The following is a 22,737-nucleotide window of genomic DNA, read 5'->3' on the forward strand; positions in this document are numbered from 1 at the left end:
AATCATAACTATAGTTTATATTTTTTGAAAAACATAATTAGTTAAAGAGTTGTATTAAATAGGCATTAGAGAAAAAATTTATTCAGGCAATTGATATTAATTATATCTTGTATTCAGGCAAAGAATATTAATTATATCAATGCATATTTATTATAGATGAAAACGCGTGACAAAATATGAATTAATGTATATTATGCTTTTATTATAAAACTCAAAATGTAATTATGATAGATAAGGTTTTAAGTTAAACCCTTCAAAGCAATAATAAGTAGAGCACCTCAAAATGCGACTATTAAGAGTATGAGCTACTGATTAATGATGTGATTGAAAATTAAAAACTTAGTGAAAATAGAAAATACTAGAAGTTTTTTTTTTTTTAAAATCTAAATCTTTGTTGGTAAATTTATATGAAACTTATGTTAGAGATAAATTTTAGGTATCCGATGAAATTATTGAAGTGTATGTAACCTAATCCGATCCAAATATCGCCATCACACGAATGACATAAAAATCTTTATGAACTCTTTAAGTAGCTCATGCACAACCAATATGAGACATCATTTAGATTTTGACGATTATTAGGGTTCGTTTGGAAGAAAGGTTAACAAAAATAATACTACATGAATTAATTTATATATCCTATCAAACATGGATAAGAAATAGGACAAATTACTTAACTACACTCCTTTACTTACCTTAATATCCATTTATCCCTACTTATTTCAAAAAATTTAAAAATCCCTTATTTACCTATGTATCCCGTGCACAACGCTATGTATCCCGTTATGTGGAATGTATCAAACGCTATGTATCCCGCATGTATCCCGTGCACAACGCTATGTATCCCGCTATGTGAAATGTATCAAACCTAATATATCCCGTGCACAACGCTATGTATCCCGCAAACATCATTTTTAAGGGATTTTTGGTAAATAGAAAACTAGAAGGGATAGAATGTTATTTAGTACTTATAATATGTGGTTCCTATAATTTATATATTAGTATAACTAATACTAATATAATTAATCTCTCCATTCCTTTTATATCATATTCAATACTATCTTATATATCATACCAAACAATCAAAAGTGAAGACTAAATGTTAGTTATTTATTCGATCGACCACAATAACTTTGATTTAAACTCGGAATTCTTTCATACATAAGATAAAGGGAGCAGGTGGGCTCTGGCCTCTTAGATGGGGGCTTTTCTTTTCATAAAGTGTAAATTATTGGTCTGAGTTTACTCCATGTGAAATTATGAACTGGATCACCTGTCACACTGCCAATTCCCCCAAAATATGTGCTCCTTTTCATTTCCCTTGTTTTTTTTTTCTTACGTATTTTTAAGCTTCAAATTTACTCAAATATGAATATTTTAGCCCTTGTGTATATAAAAAAGCCAAGTATTATCACAAACATGGAGTACTAACTAGTAAAAAAAAACAAAAATGAAAAAGGTAAATGTCATATCATAAAAATATGCATTCATGTGTGGAATTTGAAACTCTACGATGTTAGTAATAATCATAATAATAATAATAATTAATGACTATTTTTTAATTATAAGAATCGAAAGTAATTATTTGTAAATATTATGCACCACGTAATATCATTAGTGGGCTCAAGCCTTTTTGTTTTATGGGCTTTTGTTTGATGAGATACAGTTGTTTCACATCAGGTTAGAAAAGGCCCACAAAGTTCATAGACAAGCAAAATCGAGTGTTTATTTACTTTTTTATGCATGTATTTGTGATAAGTAAATTATTAATTTTACTCTTACAGAAAATCAGTTTGATTAATCCTCAAAATGAAGTCGAAATATATTATTAAGTTTTAAGTTTATGAATTAAAAATATTTAGAAAATTTATAAATTGCAAATTCTCACATAAAATTAGTGAAAGAAATAGACTTAACAGTAAGATCAAAAGTTAATGCTTGTTCATAATATTTGAATAATTTTTCGAGATTTTGATTTGAAATCTCAAATCCCCCTAAAAGGAAGGATTTTCAATTTTTATGAAACAATAACTAAAACTCAAGCCATTAATTTATACAAAAAGATTTATGAGATTCACATATTTTTATAAGAATAAATATACACCAACTTTTGAGACTCAAATTACAAGTCCAAAAAAATTGTAACTTCAAAGTTCAAATCACCTTATTAGATTAGGTGATTTCTTTATTTTCCTTTCCCTACCCCCTATATATTTTTTTAAAAGAAAAAAAAACACAAATTAACCTATATTTACACTCAGAAAAAGTAGTAACGATGTTACACACTCACACGAGTGTGAGCAGAAAGACACATGCAAAGCAACACAATAAACGAGGGAGTGTCATACGTACTATACAATTTATACATTCGAGGTATAACCAGGCCCAAGTAAAAACTCAGATACGTGAATTCATAATTTCTTCGTAAAATTAAGTATTTTATGTAACTACATATTCTAAATAATCTATTTGATTGACGATAGAGTTACTAATCCAGCAAACATAGAGATCAAATCCTTTTTTTTTTTACGATATATTCATATTCTAAAATTCTAGATTCGTGAAGAACCACCTCTCATTTTTCCTTTTGGTAACACATAAAATCTTGTAAGATACGAAAACATGAGCAGGTCCCCCTCCCTTTTCTCTAGCTGCTGTTGTGCAGTGCACACTGCCCACTGACATGCACCCCCACTCTTACTTTCCTTCTTTCAAATTACTCCTCATTTTCAATTTATTTCACTTTTTTTTAAAAAAATAAAAATATATTTCCTTTTTAAAAAATGTTTATAATAACTTTGCAAGTTTAAGATCAATAGCGACATTTAATGTATTTTTTAAAATACCAAATTCATATGAAAATCAGACGAATAAATTAAAACGAAAAAAAGTAAAACCAATCTCCTCTCACTATCATCACATTCACGTCACACCTACCAGCTATGTATCCTTTCACAGAATGCGATGAACAATAATCCAAACTGCTCCCTCTGTTACACACATTGAGGGGTCGTTTTGGTTGATAATGCTATTTAATTGGCGATAATACAACTACATATATAAAGTTTAGTCAATATAAATAAATAGAATATGAAGTAAAATAAGTTAAGCCAAAATACAAAATAGAATATAAAATAAAAGTTTTCAAGTCAAAATTTGTGTAATTTATACTAGATAAAAATTAAATAACAAAAATATGGTAGCCATGCATATTCATTAAACCATGTTTTAAACACAAAAAATAGCCTCTTAAGAATAATGAATGATTATTTGACACTACCTTTATTATTAATCAAACAACAAACCAAAATTAGCAAATCCAAATTTTTTTTATCTCTTGTAATTAGCTCAATTCACTTCCTAAATTATAAGTGTTCTTTTCATAAGAGAAAAAAAAAGAAAGAAAGAGAAAAGGATGGTACTACAAAAGTGCAAATTAAGATATATCACAAATCTTGATTATGCAAAAACCTACAAAACATAGCTATAAGCTAAGCTAAGGTAATCAAACTTAATATTCATGTATATAGACAATTGAAGAAACTTATTTTCTCCATAACAAAAAAAAAAGATCTTTTTTTTCCTTCCATCTTTAATCAAGGATTAAAGAAAAAATTCCCACACCTACATTTCCAACACATAGGCTTATAATTTGATATATCATCACCTCTTGAATATGCCAAGAACAAATTAGGAAATGCATTCAATTGATGATGAATTCTTGATGTTTGTTGCTTCTTGAGATTTGGCACAATTGGTACTTGAACTGCTTCACATGGTCCACAATTTCTACATCTTCCTTCACATCTTGGTGGTCTTGAACCTATTAAAGATCTCATCTTTATCATCTTCTCTTCATTTTTTCTCTGTTTTTTTTTTTCAAACACAAAACAAATCCTCATTAATTTAACCTATTGAATTAGAAAGAAAAGAAAAATCAAGATTCAAGAACCCCACCTGAGTAACAACTCCAGTCTGTGTTTTGAGTATTCTCCTACCTGCAAAAGATTGAAACTTTTCATTAAAAATTCAATCTTTTTTCAAGATTTTATAACTTTAGACAAAATCTTGAAAAGACCCTTTTTACCTTCAGCTGTTAATCTAACATGTGTCAACCCAGAAATGAATAAAAGTAACAAAAAGATTATAGTCTGTAGATTTCTATGCCAAAAGACTATAAATTGAGAACATGCCATTGGATTATTTTTCTTCTTCTTACAAGAAAGTGCAAAAAAAATCAGAGGAGATATTGGAATGTTTAATCAAGAATTGAATGAAAACACATTGTTTGTAGATGAAGAAAGAAAAGAAGTAGAGGTAAATTTCTGAAAAGGGAATGACTCTTTTTCAGTAGCTACTCAGAAATCCCAAGAAAATAGAGAGGTAAAAACAAATACTAATAGAGTTATTTAATAGAACAAATATGGATTTTGAAAAATGAAGTGAGAAGTCACAGATTAAAAAAAGAGGGGGAGGGCTTTTTGGCATAAAGGGACAAGTGAATTCACTGGTGTAGTTTATGGTCTTTCATTTTCTTTCATTTGTCACTCACTTTGTCCCCTTCTTAATTTGTAAAATATCACACACACACCAACCCTATATTGCTACTGTTTTGGTTAGTTTGGTTTTTGAGCAATTCAACTTTAACACGCTATGTATGGTAATTGTTTTCGTCTGATTTTGACTTGATACGATTTTTTAATAATATTTAACTGTTATGTGAAATGTTAAAATTAAATATGTGTCGATAAAAAGGAAAGAAATGTTATTTCTTAGATGGAGTAATTACAAAGGCGAAACCAAAATTTCAGGCATGTGGATTTTAAATTTAAAAAAAGGACAATGATCTTAACCTAAAGTAACAACCGTCAAATTAATGAATAAATATGCAAGTATTTAATTCACTAAAAGAATGACAATTTGAATCTTAAAAATCACAAAAACACAAATTATGTTAATGAGATGTTAGTCATGTTTGAAAACATTATCTTAGATATTGTTATTGTAAGATTTAATTTAATAATATGAAGGTTTGAGTAATTTAATTAAAAAAATTAAAATATTATTTATAAAATGTGAATAATTTTTAATATAAAATTTTGAACATTTTTACTATAATCTTCAATATTATTCTAATTGAGATTAAAATTATTAAATTCACCATTAATATTTTTGCACCTAAAACATAAATTTGATTAGTTTCATTATCACCTAGAACCATTATTTTCTTCAAAAGTTAAGATTTTGAAAAGCAAACAACAATTATTTTAATATAATCAATTATCAATATGTGAAATAACCCTAAAATCAAAGATTAAAAATTAATTTTGAAAATGAAAATTATGCAGGGTAAAAACAAACAAATAAGAAAAAAGATGAAAAAGAAGAGACAAGAGTACATACATACCGGAGGACAGAGGTCGGATAGCAACAATTAAATTAAAAATAAAAGTTAGAACCCTAATTTTTGAAAATAAATTTGGCTGAAAAGTTTTTCATTTAGAATAGGACACAAACACTATTTTTCTATTCTTTTCATTTACAGATTTTCTTATTTGTATAAAATATTTTAATCTTTAAAATAGAAAAATTAATTCCAAAACAAAGTGCCCACATCAAGTTTCGAACCCACGACGCGCGGACAAAAGGAATTCGCTGGGTGCGTAGAGATCACTGAGCCATCCGCTTCACTATGGTTGTGGGTTCACAAGAAATATATACGTATTTTGTATTTGATATTTCAATACGAATATAGGATCTACAGAAAAGTCAGTGAATTCATCTGAACCCCCTTTCGATACAGTAGCTCCGCCCCTGGGAGTAAATATGAAAGTACGGGGAGTAGTATATTTTTTTTCTTGTGAGTTGGATAATGCCACATTCTGCTTTGGACAAGGCCCACGAGAGGCAGGATGACGAGAGTTAGAGTCACGATCAAACATGACGCTTGTTTGATGAATTTAGTTAAGAAATAAAATTACACTTTCATGATACTCTATTTACCCCTAATTATTTATTCATTTTTGAATTAACACACATATTAAGAAAAAAAACAATTATTAACATAGTAAGTTTATCATTATACCCCTATTAATTATGAAGTAAATGAATTAAAAAAACTTAAGATTTTCAAGAAATTTTACCTTTTTCAAAGTAATTAATTGAGGATATAATATGTAAAAAAAATTGTCTTTTCTTGATTTATCAAAATGAACAAGTAATTAATTATGTACAATTAAAAAATGAAAAGTGGACAAATAATTAAAACAGAGAATGTTAATTATATCTTTTGACATGATGGTAAACGTTTGATTTTAACACGATATCTTTACCGACTTTGAAAGAGTGTGGAGATGAAATAAGTAAATATAATTTCCTAGAAAGATTAGGACATATTTTTAGGAAAGTAGGTGTGTATAGGGGGGTGGTTTTAGAGTGTGCAGGTGCCCTGATTATGATGAGAAGGGTAATCTCCAAATCCACGCAAAAACAGTTGTGCCATACTTGGTCATATGATATCACACGATCAATCACAATTTGCCAAGTCAAATTCAATAAAATAATTGGAATATTTTCATTTCATGGATACGAATGATACAGTGTAATTTTATAAGTAGAGTCTCGAAAGAATAGGTATATATAACTTTATCTCTATCTTAAAAAGATAAAGAAGTTATCGATAGATTTTCGATTTAAATAAAATGAATATAAAAAAAATATTCAAGTATATTAAAGAAAAAACATTACTGATGGTGATTGACATTGACATAGAATGTGAAGCTTACTACACTGTTTTGCCAATTGCATTTTTCCTATGCAAAAATGAGTATGAACACATTGTATCGTTAAAATTCATTGTTATATACTTGATCGATCTTCTTGGTTTAACAACTTTCTTCTCTTCAAGACCTTTTTTTTATGTGAAAACTTATCTATATAGGGTGTCTACATCAGTCATCAAATCAATCGATGCATAATAAAATGTACTTTGCACAACACTTCTTTCACTAAAAACATGGTTAATTATTGCAGATTTTCACCTCATTAAATCACTAATACAATTTGGTACATAAACACATGTTGCATATTTTACTTTTCTTCTTCTTCCACATAGTAGACAAATATTGTATAATTGTTCAATTTTTGCTTAGTTTGCTAATGAACTTTTAGGTAAATCATGTTTAGCTCAAATTTTCAAACTTAAATTGAAAGAAATCTCCTTAACTAGGACATAAAATCGTAAAAATCATATTTTCTAGGTAGTAGACATTGCACTTTTTATTATTGACAATAAACATTAGCAGTAAGAATGATAAGTGGGAAATCTTGGAAACCTCAAACTATTATTTGATCAAAAGATTATGTAAGGCAAATATATATTTGACCAAATGAACAAGGCAATTCAGTTTTCAAAGGTATAATAATGGAGGTGACAGATATAAGTAATCATTTTTTGACAATACAAAAACTACTGTGTTGGCTGTTTGGTGATGCAATATAAAATCATGAATTTATAATATTAAGTTTGAAGTTTTGTTTAGATATATAATTTAGTGTAAAAAATAATTAAATAATATATATATATATATATATATTTAAACTTTTTATGTTATATGTTTTCTCATGAACATAAAAATTTATAAGTTGTAAAACTATTAAAATTATCCTTATTCTTATACAATTGTACTAAATAAACAAAAGTTTATAAAAATCGCATATTACACTATCACAAAATTATTCTTAAAAAATACAATATTTATTGATCAAACTTTAATTTAATGAAAAATAAAATTGAACTTAAGTTGTTGTGATCAGTCTTTAATATAATCTTCCCACATAGTATCGACAATTTTCTCACATTGAACTTACATTTTTTGATTATATGACCGAGAAGACAAACCAACATTGTTACTTTTAGTCATTTGTTGGTCCATTTGATTGGTAAATAAATTTGATCAAAATAATAAAATTAGTAAATATAAATGGTAAAATAGGAATTGATTTGAAGTAATAATAAATTTTATGTTGGTGAGAATAATCGTTATATGAGATATAAATAATTTTAAAAGTAATGATATGAATTATAAACTTTATTTGCATATGTAATAAATGTGGGTTAATTTTATTTACATATGTAATAAATAGTTAGTAGATACAAATGTGGGTTGATTTTACAAAATATAAACTTGTGGGTTAATTGTTGTATTTGAAAAATCCCAAGTCATGATTTTAAATTCCCAAATCATAATTTTAAAAATTAGTAACTTTCACATATAACAAACATAAAAATCATATTTGTATGTTATAGCTATAGTTTGCATAATTGCGCTCCTTAGCAAATTTTATTTTTGCTATAGAGCTTTTGATTTGTATAATTCGCTAGATACATCCAATTTTATACAAATTATTCAGTTTGTATAAATTTATTTATACATTGTAATTTGTATAATAAGATATGTATTTGTATAATTATAAATATATAAAATGAAATATATGTATTTGTATTTGTATATACACTTTTCTCTCACTTTATACAAACACAAACGAATTTTATACATTTATGTACCGAATGGGGAATTGTATACCGAAAATGACTAATTGTATATCGAACCGGATCACAAAAAAAGGAAATGTTTGCTGCGAATTACAAATAAAATAAATTATAGTTATAATATTTAATTTGAATTAATAATTTGTTATTTCATAAAATTTTCCCAAAATTTACAATCGCATATCGAAATGCTTACTTAAAATATTGTACGATGAACAGTGGACTTAACTATGAGCACGCAAAAAGTTTGCCTTCCTAGGCTGGAATAATAGCTGTAAAGTTATATATATGGTTATGGTACATTTGTTTTTCTGCTTTCTATTACCCAATTAAGAACTTTTTAAATTTCAAAAAAAAAAACTCACAAATTAAAACATGGGCTTCACCCATATTTTGCAAAATTAATAAGTAACTGAGTTTGTTAGTAAAAAGTGACAATTATTGTTTTGGCAGGAGGAAGTGTAAGGAACCAGCAGTAACTTATTTTCAATTTAATTGTTCCACCTTCTTTTTTTAGACCGTTTCTTTAATTTTAACTTTTCACATAATATGTTTAAATTTAAGATCATAAGACTTAAAAATTATTTTTACTTTCTCAAATTTTGTGTTAAGTGAAAATTAAACCAAATAAATTGAGTAAATCTTGAAAATCGGGTTGAAAAAATAAATAGAGCTGCTAATTTGAATAGTACATGATGCATTAAGGGCAGTAGTCAGACGGTAGGGACCAAATCTTACCTGAACCTGAGATTGGGTTACCTGCTTTTTTATCTGTTTTTTTAATTTTATTTTAAAGATAGTGTAGGACTTGGCCAAACTGGACTTGCATTAACGTACACATCAATTGCAGGACTTTTTTTTCATTCTATATATGTTTTGTTTTTTCTTTTTCAAATTAAGGTATGGGATTGCAAGTGGTAGCTCTGTAAAGTTAAGGAGATAGTTTTGTTTTTTCTTTTCCAAACTAATAAAATTTGGATTTTTTCGGGTTTTTCAACCTCGGGTTGGTTTGGGTTTTTCAAATATCAAACTAAACCATTGTGTCTAATTTTTAAATTTATAAATCAAATCAAACTAATTTTTTTCAGATTTTTGAAATTTTTCGGTAAAGTTTGCATATAAACATATAATTAACTTGTGCTCCAAATATTTCTTTACTCCAACCAAAATACAATTATTCTTAGGTGTTTCTTAAGAAAATAACACAAAATATGAGATGAGTACTGATGACACTAAAATATTCAATAAAAAATAATAATGAAATCATCATATAAAATAAATATTGCAAAGTCATAATGAAAATGATCATAATTTAAAAGTACTAAATCATGCTAAAATAAGTTTAATAAGTATTAGTTACATTAATAAATATTTAAGAAAAATTAAAATTATATTATGTATTTTAATTGTCTAAACCAATGTTGAATTGATTTTCTTTTTGCATTAGTATTAATTTGATTTTGATTTTGATTTAAGTTTTAGTATAATTATCAACATCAATGAACTATAATCTTTATTGGACCATTCCGAATTCTAAGTTTTAAACTTGAAATAATATATTAAAAGATAAAAACTATGAAATAGTATAAGAAATATTTTAAAATTATATCAAAGTAAATATTTTTATGTATAAAATAAATTTTTATTACATATATAATGTTGGGTTGGTTTGATCTCGAGTTGTTTTTTTTTAGTTAAAACCAAACCAACCCAAATATAGTCGGTTTTTTTTTCTAATACCAAACCAAGTCAAACCAAACCGCTAGTCGATTTTTTTTTCAATTTGACTCGATTTGCGGTTTGGTTAGATTTTGCACACCCCAGTTTGTTTTATTTAACATGGGCATGTAACAGTCTACACGTTAAAATGCTATACTCATAGATCGAATGGGAGTAGAAAAGGACTAAATCTCAGTGGATCAAGTTAATCGTTTGTTTTAATTAACTAGATCATGTAACGCTCTGCGCGTTAAATGCTATGCTTATACCCAAAATAAAACTGAAATATAAAGAAAGTTAGCCTTCATGATTGGATCACATGATTTGTTATGGCATACAAGAGAGTACTTGTCATTACATTTGAAGAGATACAAGCTGTATTAGCTACATATCCAAGTGGGAAGCTAAAAACTTTACAAATGAATGCACTATATATGGTCTAGTAACTGTAATACACTTTAACTTGAACTTTTGACTTATCATTTCTATCTTCTTCTTTTTTATGACCGTGGTGTCTGAGCCAGCTTGCTCCCCCTTCCACGAGCAAAGGTACCAGGTAGCTTTGTCAACCAAGGCTAGGCCAAATGGGAAGAATCACCTGGTGACTTGTCATCTATCTTGAATTAGTATGCATGTATCCTCTACAATTTATGTAGCAGGCGCTGTAAATTGCACAGGCCTCCAGCGAACACAAGAACTTCCCTACGTCTATAACGTGAAATTGTCAATCATGTGTTGTATAACATCAACTGCATCGGAATTCATGTTATAGGACTGCACCTGTAATTGTAAAACGAAAGACATTTAAAGATTTGTTACTGCAAACAACCTTCCTGTGGAACAAAGCACAAAAAACAGAAACCAAATGGCAAAGGATTGGCAAAAACTGCAGCATTGCTTCAGCCTTCAGGTGACAGAGTAAAAGTCGAACGAAGGAGCTGCATAAGTTGAGAGATAAAATGCAACCTAAGATCTATGTGTGACTTGAGAACTGGATAGTCCTAATGCTTTGGATATACATCTAACACGTTTGACGAACAATACATTCAATAAGGACCGCTCTTTTCTTTTTTGAACGAAGGAGCTGCATAAGTTGAGAGATAAAATGCAACCTAAGATCTATGTGTGACTTGAGAACTGGATAGTCCTAATGCTTTGGATATACATCTAACACGTTTGACGAACAATACATTCAATAAGGACCGCTCTTTTCTTTTTTGAACGAAGGAGCTGCATAAGTTGAGAGATAAAATGCAACCTAAGATCTATGTGTGACTTGAGAACTGGATAGTCCTAATGCTTTGGATATACATCTAACACGTTTGACGAACAATACATTCAATAAGGACCGCTCTTTTCTTTTTTGAACGAAGGAGCTGCATAAGTTGAGAGATAAAATGCAACCTAAGATCTATGTGTGACTTGAGAACTGGATAGTCCTAATGCTTTGGATATACATCTAACACGTTTGACGAACTACACATTCAATAAGGACCGCTCTGTTCTTTTTTTGAACTCCTCTGCTCTTTCTTTATTCCATTCCTCATATTAACCAATGCCTAGAGTTTTGAATTCAGAATGAAAAAATCATAAAAAACTACAAAATTTGCTTCTGTTCGTTGAAAACAAATAGTTCAAGATCACGATGACTTTATACATTTCCTTTTGGATCATTGAGACCTTCGGTTCAAAAGAAGCTAAGTGGATGGTGAAGATCCATTATTCATATAATCATATGCCCCAACTAGCTATTAATTGACAGATTTATAAGCTTAGTTTCCCGTTTGAGCCTAATTATTCATTCTTTATTACCCACATTATTGTCTAACCTACTCTTCAACAATCCATCTGATCACCCCATAGTATGCAAATTTATGACCGAATCATGAGTTATATCAAGGTATGGGAGAAAGGTGGATTTTTTATGAGCTCTCGGGGAAAAAAACAAACACCTCAAGCTAAGTAAGTGAATGAAAACACATAGACAAGAAATGAAAATCCCAGAGTATATAGCTAATGAGAAAGGAATTTGCCTAAGATCATAATAGACTGATATGTGGTGAAATCTATGATGATCTATAGTGAAGAAACATTGAAAGCAGAAGCTCCTTAAAAGTGTGTTCAAGACGGAACAAATACATGCCTGAATTGCTGTATGGGCGAGGAATCTCTGTATACTTCCTTTGAAGCTAACATCAACGCGTTCCCAGCTCAACTTTGTTAAACCTCTGATCATAGCCTCTACAGCAGTTAACCAATAAGAAAAGGTAAACAACAAAAAAGTATGATGAAGCTGATTATAAAAATGCTAAAAGCAAAAACCATGTAATGTGCATTGAGAGTCCCCTGGTTAATTAAGTGGTATCTATTACTGCCACTAATAAAATGAAATAGCAGAGTGGGGGTTGAAAACCATTATCTGACAAAAATGGCTGATATTACAGAATGAACAATCAACTGTACGGCATTCTACGTATTTGATAGTTACTTAAGGAAGTAGTAAATTCTACCGTTTATGCAATTGACACAAGTAGCTTAAGTCTCGAAGGTAGGATTACATAAACTACTGGAATTAGTGTGAAGTGGACCCATACTCTCTTTTCATTTGGGCAGCAGTTCTTTGATGCATCTCAGTGTAGTCATTCCGAAAAAACACACTAGAAGACTGTATGAACATCGCAAGATGCAACTAATATGCAGAATCAACAGCTATAGATCCACGATTTTAGGATAATAAAGGTAAGTGTTTCTGAAAAGGAAGGCTAACATACTCAAAATTGCTCCTCAAAATACCATTAGAAAAGAAAGAAAAAAGGTACTAACCTTCCATTTCTTGAGAGTTGTGTACGTTTATATTGGCCATAGTAGGAGTTTCTTCTGCAGAACTAACACTTGTTGCCTCATCTACGTTTACAATATGTGGGTATTTATCCACTTTTTTCATGTTTCGATGCTGAAAAGAAAAGTATTAGATGTATGATGAAAGCTTTTGCTAAAACTCTAATGTCATAACTTTTACCTTTGGAAGCTCACTTCTGCGCCGCAAAGATGATGTACTCCATCCAACAAGATCTATACAAGTGTTAAGGTTTTTCACATTATAGGAAATAAGTTAACATATGGAATTAAGGACTCGTAGATCAGCATAAACACTTATCTACTGTTGAATTATCTCATCAAGGACTTAAGTCCTGAAACCTGATTCTGGCTATATAATACACTGAATATTGAACAAACAAGAAAGAGAAGAAGAAAAGGACGAGGGTGTGACAAATACACATCTAAATGACGAGGTTAAGTAGGATACAGTCAAAACTTGTATTTGCATAGGCCACACGACGCTTAAATGACTGCAAAGCAGATCTGCAAGAAGAAGTTAGGATACATAATTTGCTTGACATTCTGAAGTGAGTTAGTCAATGTTCACTCACATAAATGGCAGATCTTCGGAATCACTGGCCATCTGAAGAAGGAGAGGAGGTTTCCCTTCATCATGATCTTTCAAAAAGAGATGCCTTCCGCTTCTTCCAAGTAACCATGAGGAATTTGCTGCAACCTTTTCAACAGAGTATAGCCCACAGAATGCTGGAGCCTACAATATTTTTAAGAGACATTAAAAGCTTGGTTTCCTAAGCCTGCCCAGTTTTGGGATTAAGTAAGAAATATTGTCATGACGGAAGAAGAATGAAACTAAAGCAATTGAGTTATTTGGGATTCATAATATTCATACAGCTAACTTACCATGCTCTAACATGATAAGCAAAGCTCAGAATGAAACTAGACCAAAAATATTCAAAGTCATGCAAGATGCTGAAGTGTTAAATAAAACTTCACTAAGTATAAGTATTGGTGCAAACTGCAACCAAAATATAATACTGTTAGATGAGTTTCGATTGCATTCTCTCAGATTTACTAGATGAGTGACTTATGAATCTCTTTGCTAGTACTTCTCATGACAATGGAGTTTTGACACTTAACCTTGATAATGACATATTACCACTGAAGTTTCTAACTCCTTTAACTGTCCACTTAAAGTCAGAGACATTCGTGAGTTAGTTTAATCTAATAGAATGTGCAGTATACATGATAATGTTAGTTTAACCAAAATAGAATGTACAGCAGTACAGTATACATGATAATGAAAATGTTCTTTTGAAGTCTACCATGAGAGAACCAAAAATCCAGTTTTGATGGTAATTTCCTCATTAGTTGTGTAAGTTGCAGAGCTCATTTGGATGATTACCTTTCACTTTTACTGAAGAATGTGAACTAACTCTCCATAATATCAGAATTTAACAAAGGCAATAAATTAATGGGGATTGAATAAAACCCTCTAATTACCTGTTTGTGTCCCCTACAACCGAGATGTGGTGTAGCAAAGGTTATAAAGTTCACAGGTTCCAGCCCAGCAATTTTTCTTTTTGATACCTCTTCCGCACACAAATCAGTGGACCCATTAAGACTACATTCCATATCTTGTCCACAAGCTATTCTTGCAGAACTTTGTTCATATAGCTTTGCAATTGCATATCTACATACCAGGCCACCTAGGGAGTGACCAATAAAGGAAATCTTCTGTAGACGTGGAGTACGTTTTACAACAGATTGTACCTGACAGTAAATATGAGAAGCATCAGTCACTAAAAATTAAGTTCAAGTAGATATTGTTTAGCAAATAACTAAACTTACATGTTTGACCTGAACAATAAGAATCAGATTAGATCTCATCCTAATACAACACAAAATCCAACATCATACAACACTGGTAAAATTCCTTAGTAACCAACAAACAAGGGTGGATAGAGTATGTTAAGATTTGGAAGATAAAAGAACTGGACAATAGCTTCAAGCGTACATATTTGGTAGGCAATGCAGAATTTAGGTCTATATAACCGCAGAATTCAAATAACTTGAAACAAGGATCTGAGGACAGATAAAGATACTAATTAAGACTGAAACAATGGCCTGGAGAAAATTAAACTCAAAGGAAAGAAGAAAAGACTTTCAATTAAAATACTACTATTTCTTCCCGAATTGTATGAGCTAGTCTGGTTTACAAAATCATGGTCAAAAAAGATGTTGATGACTCTCAAAGTGAGTAGGCCAGATAAAATGAGATCGATGGAGCATTTTGTGTTGAGGAACAAGATTTTATTTAAATTGACTAAATCTGGGGAAGAAACAAATGATTCACATACCTCTTCAGCTAGTCTTGTCCCCATTACGTCAACACCATCGAATGTCAGCTTTGAATAATTAGATCGACTGCCTGGAAATAGCATATTAAATTGCAAAAAAAGTTAGAGATTAACACAGGAAACATATGGCTCTGACTGACAGAAAGATGCATAAAGGTTGTGGAAACATGCAATCAATGAAAATTTGGAGCTCATATTACTTTTCAGAAACTAATGGACCGCTAGAATTTTGATAGCGGAAAAGCATGAATATCTAATGCAAATTTGGAAGTGCAATGCCAAAAGTCAAAAGTTATTACAAGGACCTCTATACTTTCCTTTTGAGAAACAAAAGAGTTCTAACACCAATATTTCTTCATTTAAATTATATCCAGTAAAGACATGCTATAACAATCTTTGGAGAATGGGAAGAAACTGTGGTAGTTGGCCATCGCACCCTCTAGAGTTGCTTGCTTCACTTGGATTGCCACTCATGAAGCTTGTTTAACACATGACAATTTGCAGAAAAGAGGTCTTACTATTTGCAGCAGATGTGTTCTATGTGAAGAAGCTAACGAATCAGTAAATCATTTATTGCTCCACTGTCAAATAGATTATGCCAGGTTGCATAAAACTTGCCCTAAGTAGCACTAAGTAAGCACTCCCTACTTGCATTTTCTGGAATGTTTGGCAGGAGAGGAATAGCAAATGTTTTAATGATAGTAGGGAAAATATACTTAATGTAAAAGCTAGATGTTTGAAAAGTCTATGACTATGGTGTAGGAAGAACATTGTACCGAATACGAACTCTATGTTAGATTTTTTGCATTCCTTCAACCTACAGAAGGAAGTTTCTAGTTTGTACTCTTTCATGTACCTTCTTGGTATTCCTTAACCTAGCTTCGTCAGTAGACTCTGTCCGTATGGTTAGAGATAGAGAAAAAGCAATCCACCATATAGTTAAGGGGAACAAAAAGATGTAGAAAAGTATGATCAATCAAAAATTAAAGGCAGTTCTCTTATTTGCATCAACATTCATTTCTTCATACTTACCAAAAACCGCATGCCTGCTTTTGTGTTTTGGTTAATCATACATATAAATATGACATTTCAAACAGATAGTTGCGACTCCAAAGTAATTAGATTTAACATAACAATCTCACTTCAATCAACTAGACCAAAAAAATAGAAGTATAATAGAACCAGGAAATCCTGTAAAGAGCAGGGAGCTTACGATAAACAATGATATCGTGTGGATAGGCCTTCACAAATTGTTCAGCAGCATACTTCCAATCATCTACACTGCAGAAGCAGACAAGTCAAGTCATCAAACCTAAAAGCACACTGATCTCTCATCATATAACAATCATAACACTAGGACTAAGTTAAGACTCAATGATCTTTCAACCATAGCATCTTTCCGCTCTCTTCGAGAGTTTATGGATATTTGTCTAATCCTTTGATCATTTTTTAACTTTAATCAAGCTCGGTATGACTTACTTGATAAAAGTATCAGTACTAACAACGCTAGGACTTAAATTATCTATGAAAAATTCCATACTTACAAATGATTAACCTACAAGTTCTATGAAAATAGAAAAAACAACAGCAATGATATAAATCCACAATATCAGTTTGTACCAGTATGTAACAACAACAAGATACACAGCGTAATCTCACAAGTGGGGTCACCTTACCCCTGCCTCGGGGAGATAGAGAAGTTAAGTTATTGTAAAATTGAGTTAAAGATTTCAAGTCACCTGCCAATAATACCATTAACCATGACAACTAAGTGATTAGGAGCATGACCCGGACCCTTTTGGCTAGCCTCCACATCGAATCCACCTTCATAAGCAGGTGTCTCAACAACAGGAAATTCATCATCCAATCTCATACACGAGAACTTAGGGAAAATAAAAAACCTTTTTCTCTTTGTCTTCTTATTTCTATTCTCAATACCCATTTCAGATTTCTTCGATTCCTTATTCTCAATACCCATTTCAGATTTCCTCTCTTCCACTTCATCTTCATCACCAAAGTTTAAACCTTTATCCATTTCCGACGAACCCATTTTCACATAACCACCAAAAATCCAACAATATGAAGAAAAAAACACAATCAAACAATAGAAAGCTTTTGTGGGTCAATAGTAATAACGTTTAACAAGGAACAGGGTTCTTGGATTTTGGAATTTTCGACATTTATGGTTTTATAGACCATTTCTAGTCCACATCGAATGCTTTTAACAGTAAATGGAACATTCTTATTCTTCTCTCTGTAAATAGTCTTGTTGAAACAGAGTGGGAATAAAATAATCACTTCTATTAAATTGTGAATCAAGAATTGCATTTTGACATTAGAAGAATATTGAATGATGTTGTGTTGAGTTGTTGTAAGATTGATTGAATCAAAAGAGGGAAAACTCTGGTTTTATGAAAGTTTCAAGTTTGACGATCGTCTACAAGAAATTTTTTATGTTGTTACCTTTCCCTTTCTAGAGTAGATGAAAACTATGTCCCATGTATGAGAGGGGTCCAATAACTGACCAGGCGTAGTTTTAAATATACATTTATCCGCTCTTTCTCCATTTTAATTTATTTATCTGATAAATATTATATTAAAATATTTTTTAATCTTATGATGTTAGGCATATTATATGCAAATTTTAAACTTGTAAGAATTGTCATTGAAAGGGAAAGATACTTTTTTTTTGGTTATGATTGATTAAAAAGGAAGTCAAGATAAACAAATGATTTGTTTTACTTTTCTTTTTAAACTATTTAAATGAAGAATGTTTTTTCCCCTTTTGACAATCTCTTCCTTCCCTTCTGTATTATTTGTCCATACTCTAATTATTATCTCAAAATTCAAATTACTTGACCAATTATATAAGATAAAGATAGAATTAATTAATGTTTTTAGATTTTGGACTTAAGCTATTTTTTTATAAGTATAAATGTTGTAAAATTCTAAGAGAACTCCTTCATTATTAATTTTGATATTGATGAATATGACACACAAATAAAGTTAGGATTTTAAAGTTAAAAGCAGTACTTTCTCTATTTCAAATTAATTGAATTATTGAAATATTTTTTATTTTTCAAATTAACTTAATTGTTCAATCTTCAAAACTATTTTTAAAATATTCTTCAATTTTACCCTTCATTAGTTAGTATTGGAATTTAGTTAGTATAATTAATGTTTAATTATTTTAATCATAAATTTGTCAATACTCCTTCTGTCCCTAATTACTTGTTCACTTTTGAACTGACACATCCATCAAGAAAATAATGATTGAAATAGTGAGTTTATCATTGTACCCATATTAATTATGAAGTGGATGAATTAAAAAATAAGATTTTCAAGAAATTCTATATTTTTCAAAGTAATAAATTGAGGGTATAATAAGTAAAAAAATGTCCTTTTTTTATTTGTTAAAATGGACAAAGTAATTAGGGACAACTAAAAAAAGAAAAGTAAACAAATAATTAAGGACAAAGGAGTCATTAATAAAGATGAAATGAAAAGATATACCTAATATATGTCTTATTCTTCTTTTCTTAAAGGGTGTAAAACAACTCAACAATCACTTTACTTGTTATATTACATTGCATGTTTTACTTTCAGTCAAATTATTTTCAGTATTCTTCCGGTTCAGATATTGTTTCATTCATCTTTATTACATACCGTACATTCCATGTACTGATGTCTTTTGATGCTGCAACATTTATCAATTAATTTGGAATAGATAAAGTAATTAATAAAAATATTCTTCTTATTTATAACTTTTTAAGCGAAATAAAAGGAGAAAGTAGAGAATAACTCATGAATTGGCATATTTATGACTATAAAACAAAACTTGTAAACCTTAACATCTTTAACAAAATATGTCATTTAGTTCAATTTTGCCCCGGCAGTTCGTTAGAAATGTTGGACAATTTCCCAAATTTAGAGCTTGGATTGCAAACAAGTGGATGGATAAAGTACTAAAAATGTACAACTTGAATTATAACAAACTTCAGTTCACTTATTAACTCAAAGCCTCAATTTTCGGGTTCGAATTTTAAGTATGAAAAAGTTTTTGATAAGGAGTTTTTTCTTTGAGTAAGGTCTTACGCAATGTAAATTCAAACTTTAATACGGTATCAACACCAAAAAAAAAAACTTGAGTTTACCGAACAAATACTAATAAATTTCTTAAGAATGACATTCGACTTGTAATAAATTATGGGCTATTTTATGCCTAATTTTAGCTCATTTCTATTCTCATCCCAAAAATCTTCAACAAAATGCATTCGAGCAATTAGATATTAAAACTTAAAAGTGAGGAACTTTTTTATGCCAAATTTTAGGTCACATTATGATAGCAAAATTATTAAATTTTTCTAATGTGATTTTATTTTACATTTTCATCTTTTGTGGGGCATCTTATTTAAAAATATATTTTTCTCTTATCACAAATTTTAGGATTTTTTAATTATTGATTCTCATAATTCCTCTTACTATATTGTTATTATTATTATTTTTAAAATATATTTTAGAATTTCTTAATTTTAAATATTATAAAGATAACTAATAATATTTTTTTAAAATAATAAATTCTTTCAACAAAATGAATCCTTATTGTAATCATTAATTAATTAAGAGATTTATATTCTTCTTAATTTATAATTTAATAAATATATTATTTTAAGAAAATATATCACGCTAACATGAATCAAAATAAAATAAAATAAAATAAAATTCAAGGTATTAGATATGATTTGTATAACTACCTAAAAGAGTTCTTTACGTTTTGGGATTTCTAGAAGATGATTTCTAGCTTTCTCATTTAAAAATTGGTTTTAATTTTTTAATTTTAAGTAATATTAACTAAAATAACACATATGGGTTAATTAATTATTTTAAGGACCATGCTTCAAAATTGAGGGCTCAAGGTTGAGTCTTTTTTTCCTCTAAATAATTTATTTTTTCTCACCTTTTTTGAACTTAGAATTGTAATGTCTAAAGTCCAAAAATGTGCCACCTCTAAGAAAAGTCATCATTTACTAATTAGTTTTTTCTAGAAGCAATTATTACTCTAATTGATCCCTTTTTAAATATAGGTTTTTTTCTTTATATATATATATATATATATATATATATATATATATATATATCCAAGTCGGTGCAATTTAGTGGAGTATGATAGAAGATCAAACCACGTGGAATTAAAGAAAAAGTAAATTATGTGGCCTAATTCTAATTATGATCGAGGCTTTCACATTACTCCACTGTTTACTTTACTGGTTTATCTTATTAAAGATTTTTATTTTTATTGGACGCTAATAATATATTAAGAGAAGAATATTTTTTCTGTTTTATTTTTAATATTAATTGTTTATTTTTTGAAGATATTATTCTCAAAATGAAATTAATACTAAATATATTTGAATATGGCACATGCAAAATAGATGACAGGTAAGGAGTATTAAAATTGCATGTGTTACACAATTAAATGTTTTATTCTTATTCTTTTTATCTTGTTAGATCCCACAATTAGGTAGAGATTCCTATTATGTCCCTGTGACTATGTTTTTCAGAGTCCGAAAATAAAAGGACAAAAAATTGAACAAAATTTTTAAAAGAGCAACAAAAAGTAAGGCTCAAACCTAAAGGGAAATATTTAAACAGGAGGAGAATATCGTGAAATTTATGGAGTAAGGTGCAGTCTGACATACGCCTTATAAGGCGCAAGCTGACATAATACTTACAATAAATCGCATGCTGGCTTGCACCGTGTAAGGCGCATGTCAGGCTGTAGACTTACTCCTTAAAATAATAATAATAAAAAAACGTTTAGTAGAGTTGTGTTTCTTTTTACTTCACTCAAACAACTTAATCAGAACATCAACTTTTGCTTAAAGAGCAATTTGCCATTGTTTAATTCTCTATTAATTTCCACTTTTACGTTAAACTATTTTCCCTGTTCATTTTCATGGCAAAGTAGAATAGGCATTTGGCCTTTGAGAGGGGGTGGGGGTGGTTGAAGTGGGGTTACACATTCTGTTCCCAATATTCTGCAAGGACTAAGAAATATATTTAAAAGAATATTTTTATTCTTAGTGTATATAATTAGATTATAATTTCCAAATAAATATGCATATATAATCCAAATGGAAAACAATAAAGCCCTTTGATTTCACCAAAATATGATTACAAATTTCCCTATTCATACAAATGATATTCCGATACTATTATAAAGTAAATTCATACTTTATAACGTTGCTTTCAATTTCTTAATTATTGCTACTCTTTAAATTTAAAATTGTTGATAATAGTAGTAATAATACTAATTAATAAGCTCCAAAGTTTTTTAATTGAAAATTTCGCTCATTTATTTTTGCCCTTTTAACTCCAAAATTTGTGTTTTCCAACTAAGCACGTTAAATGGACTTCAAATTTTCTACGCTAATAATATACATAACGATTACTATATAATTAGCTAGACCATTTAATTGATAATTATAGGTGATATTTCATGATCATAACTATCAAATAATGAATACTCCCTCTGTTTTTATTTAGTTGTCACTATTTTAGATTCCACACTTTTTAAGAAATTATGTAATTACCATTGTACCCTCGCATTTAGTGTTCTCTTGAAGTCAATTTTTCAATAAATGAACATGAATTAATTTACTTTGATTAACTAATTTGACCAATGAAAATGAATTAATTACTTAATTTTTCTATGTTGCGCAAATATGTACTTTCAAGTCTTTATTTTGAAGGAAAATAAAAATAATAGTGTCATTTATGCATTGATTTTATGAAATAACAAATATTAAGAACTATCTATTTTATTTTATTTTAATAAAAATAACATATAAATAGAAACTAAAGGAGTAATGTAATAAAGTAGTACTACCTAGCCTGCTATCAAAGAATAAAAACCATAGGGATAGTGTTAAAAAATACTGTATTACTTAAATTTTTCTGCCTTCATTTGTTTTGTTACGTTGACAGCCCCATTTATCTAGAATAATCTAGACAAGGGATGTTTGTAAAATTTGTAGAAAGTGGTTGTGTGAAGAAATTTAATTCCATAATATTTATTGCTTTTACACGTTTAATATAATTTGCAACAGTTTTTGTTTTACGTAACAAGTTATTGTTTCGTAAATTAATGATATTTCGTGAAAATTAAGAACTACGTAATTTTTGTAATGAGTTCAATTTTAAAATTATTAGCATTGAATTAATTATATTTTAAAAATTATAGGTTTATATCTATTAATTTATGCAAAT

At 29.3% G+C, this 22,737-nt stretch overlaps 2 protein-coding genes across 2 annotated transcripts; both read right to left on the minus strand.

Moving 5' to 3' along the window:
• Nucleotides 1–3,565: 3,565 nt before the first annotated feature.
• LOC125840786 (EPIDERMAL PATTERNING FACTOR-like protein 2) lies at nt 3,566–4,345 on the minus strand. The gene is made up of 3 exons (XM_049519756.1): nt 4,088–4,345; nt 3,958–3,998; nt 3,566–3,866 (listed from the first exon to the last, which is right to left on the minus strand). Exons 1-3 carry the CDS (start codon nt 4,194–4,196, stop codon nt 3,597–3,599), a joined length of 420 nt encoding a protein of 139 aa, XP_049375713.1. The 5' UTR covers nt 4,197–4,345; the 3' UTR covers nt 3,566–3,596.
• Nucleotides 4,346–10,607: 6,262 nt separating this feature from the next.
• LOC125840782 (uncharacterized) lies at nt 10,608–17,827 on the minus strand. Its single transcript, XM_049519750.1, has 10 exons — nt 17,208–17,827; nt 16,682–16,749; nt 15,469–15,539; nt 14,612–14,881; nt 13,702–13,862; nt 13,578–13,633; nt 13,290–13,342; nt 13,094–13,223; nt 12,414–12,511; nt 10,608–11,050 (listed from the first exon to the last, which is right to left on the minus strand). Exons 1-10 carry the CDS (start codon nt 17,516–17,518, stop codon nt 10,979–10,981), a joined length of 1,290 nt encoding a protein of 429 aa, XP_049375707.1. The 5' UTR covers nt 17,519–17,827; the 3' UTR covers nt 10,608–10,978.
• Nucleotides 17,828–22,737: the final 4,910 nt, after the last annotated feature.

This window comes from Solanum verrucosum, unplaced genomic scaffold, assembly GCF_900185275.1.
Source record: "Solanum verrucosum unplaced genomic scaffold, falcon-dt-bn FXZP01000283.1, whole genome shotgun sequence".
Classification (NCBI taxonomy): domain Eukaryota; kingdom Viridiplantae; phylum Streptophyta; class Magnoliopsida; order Solanales; family Solanaceae; genus Solanum; species Solanum verrucosum.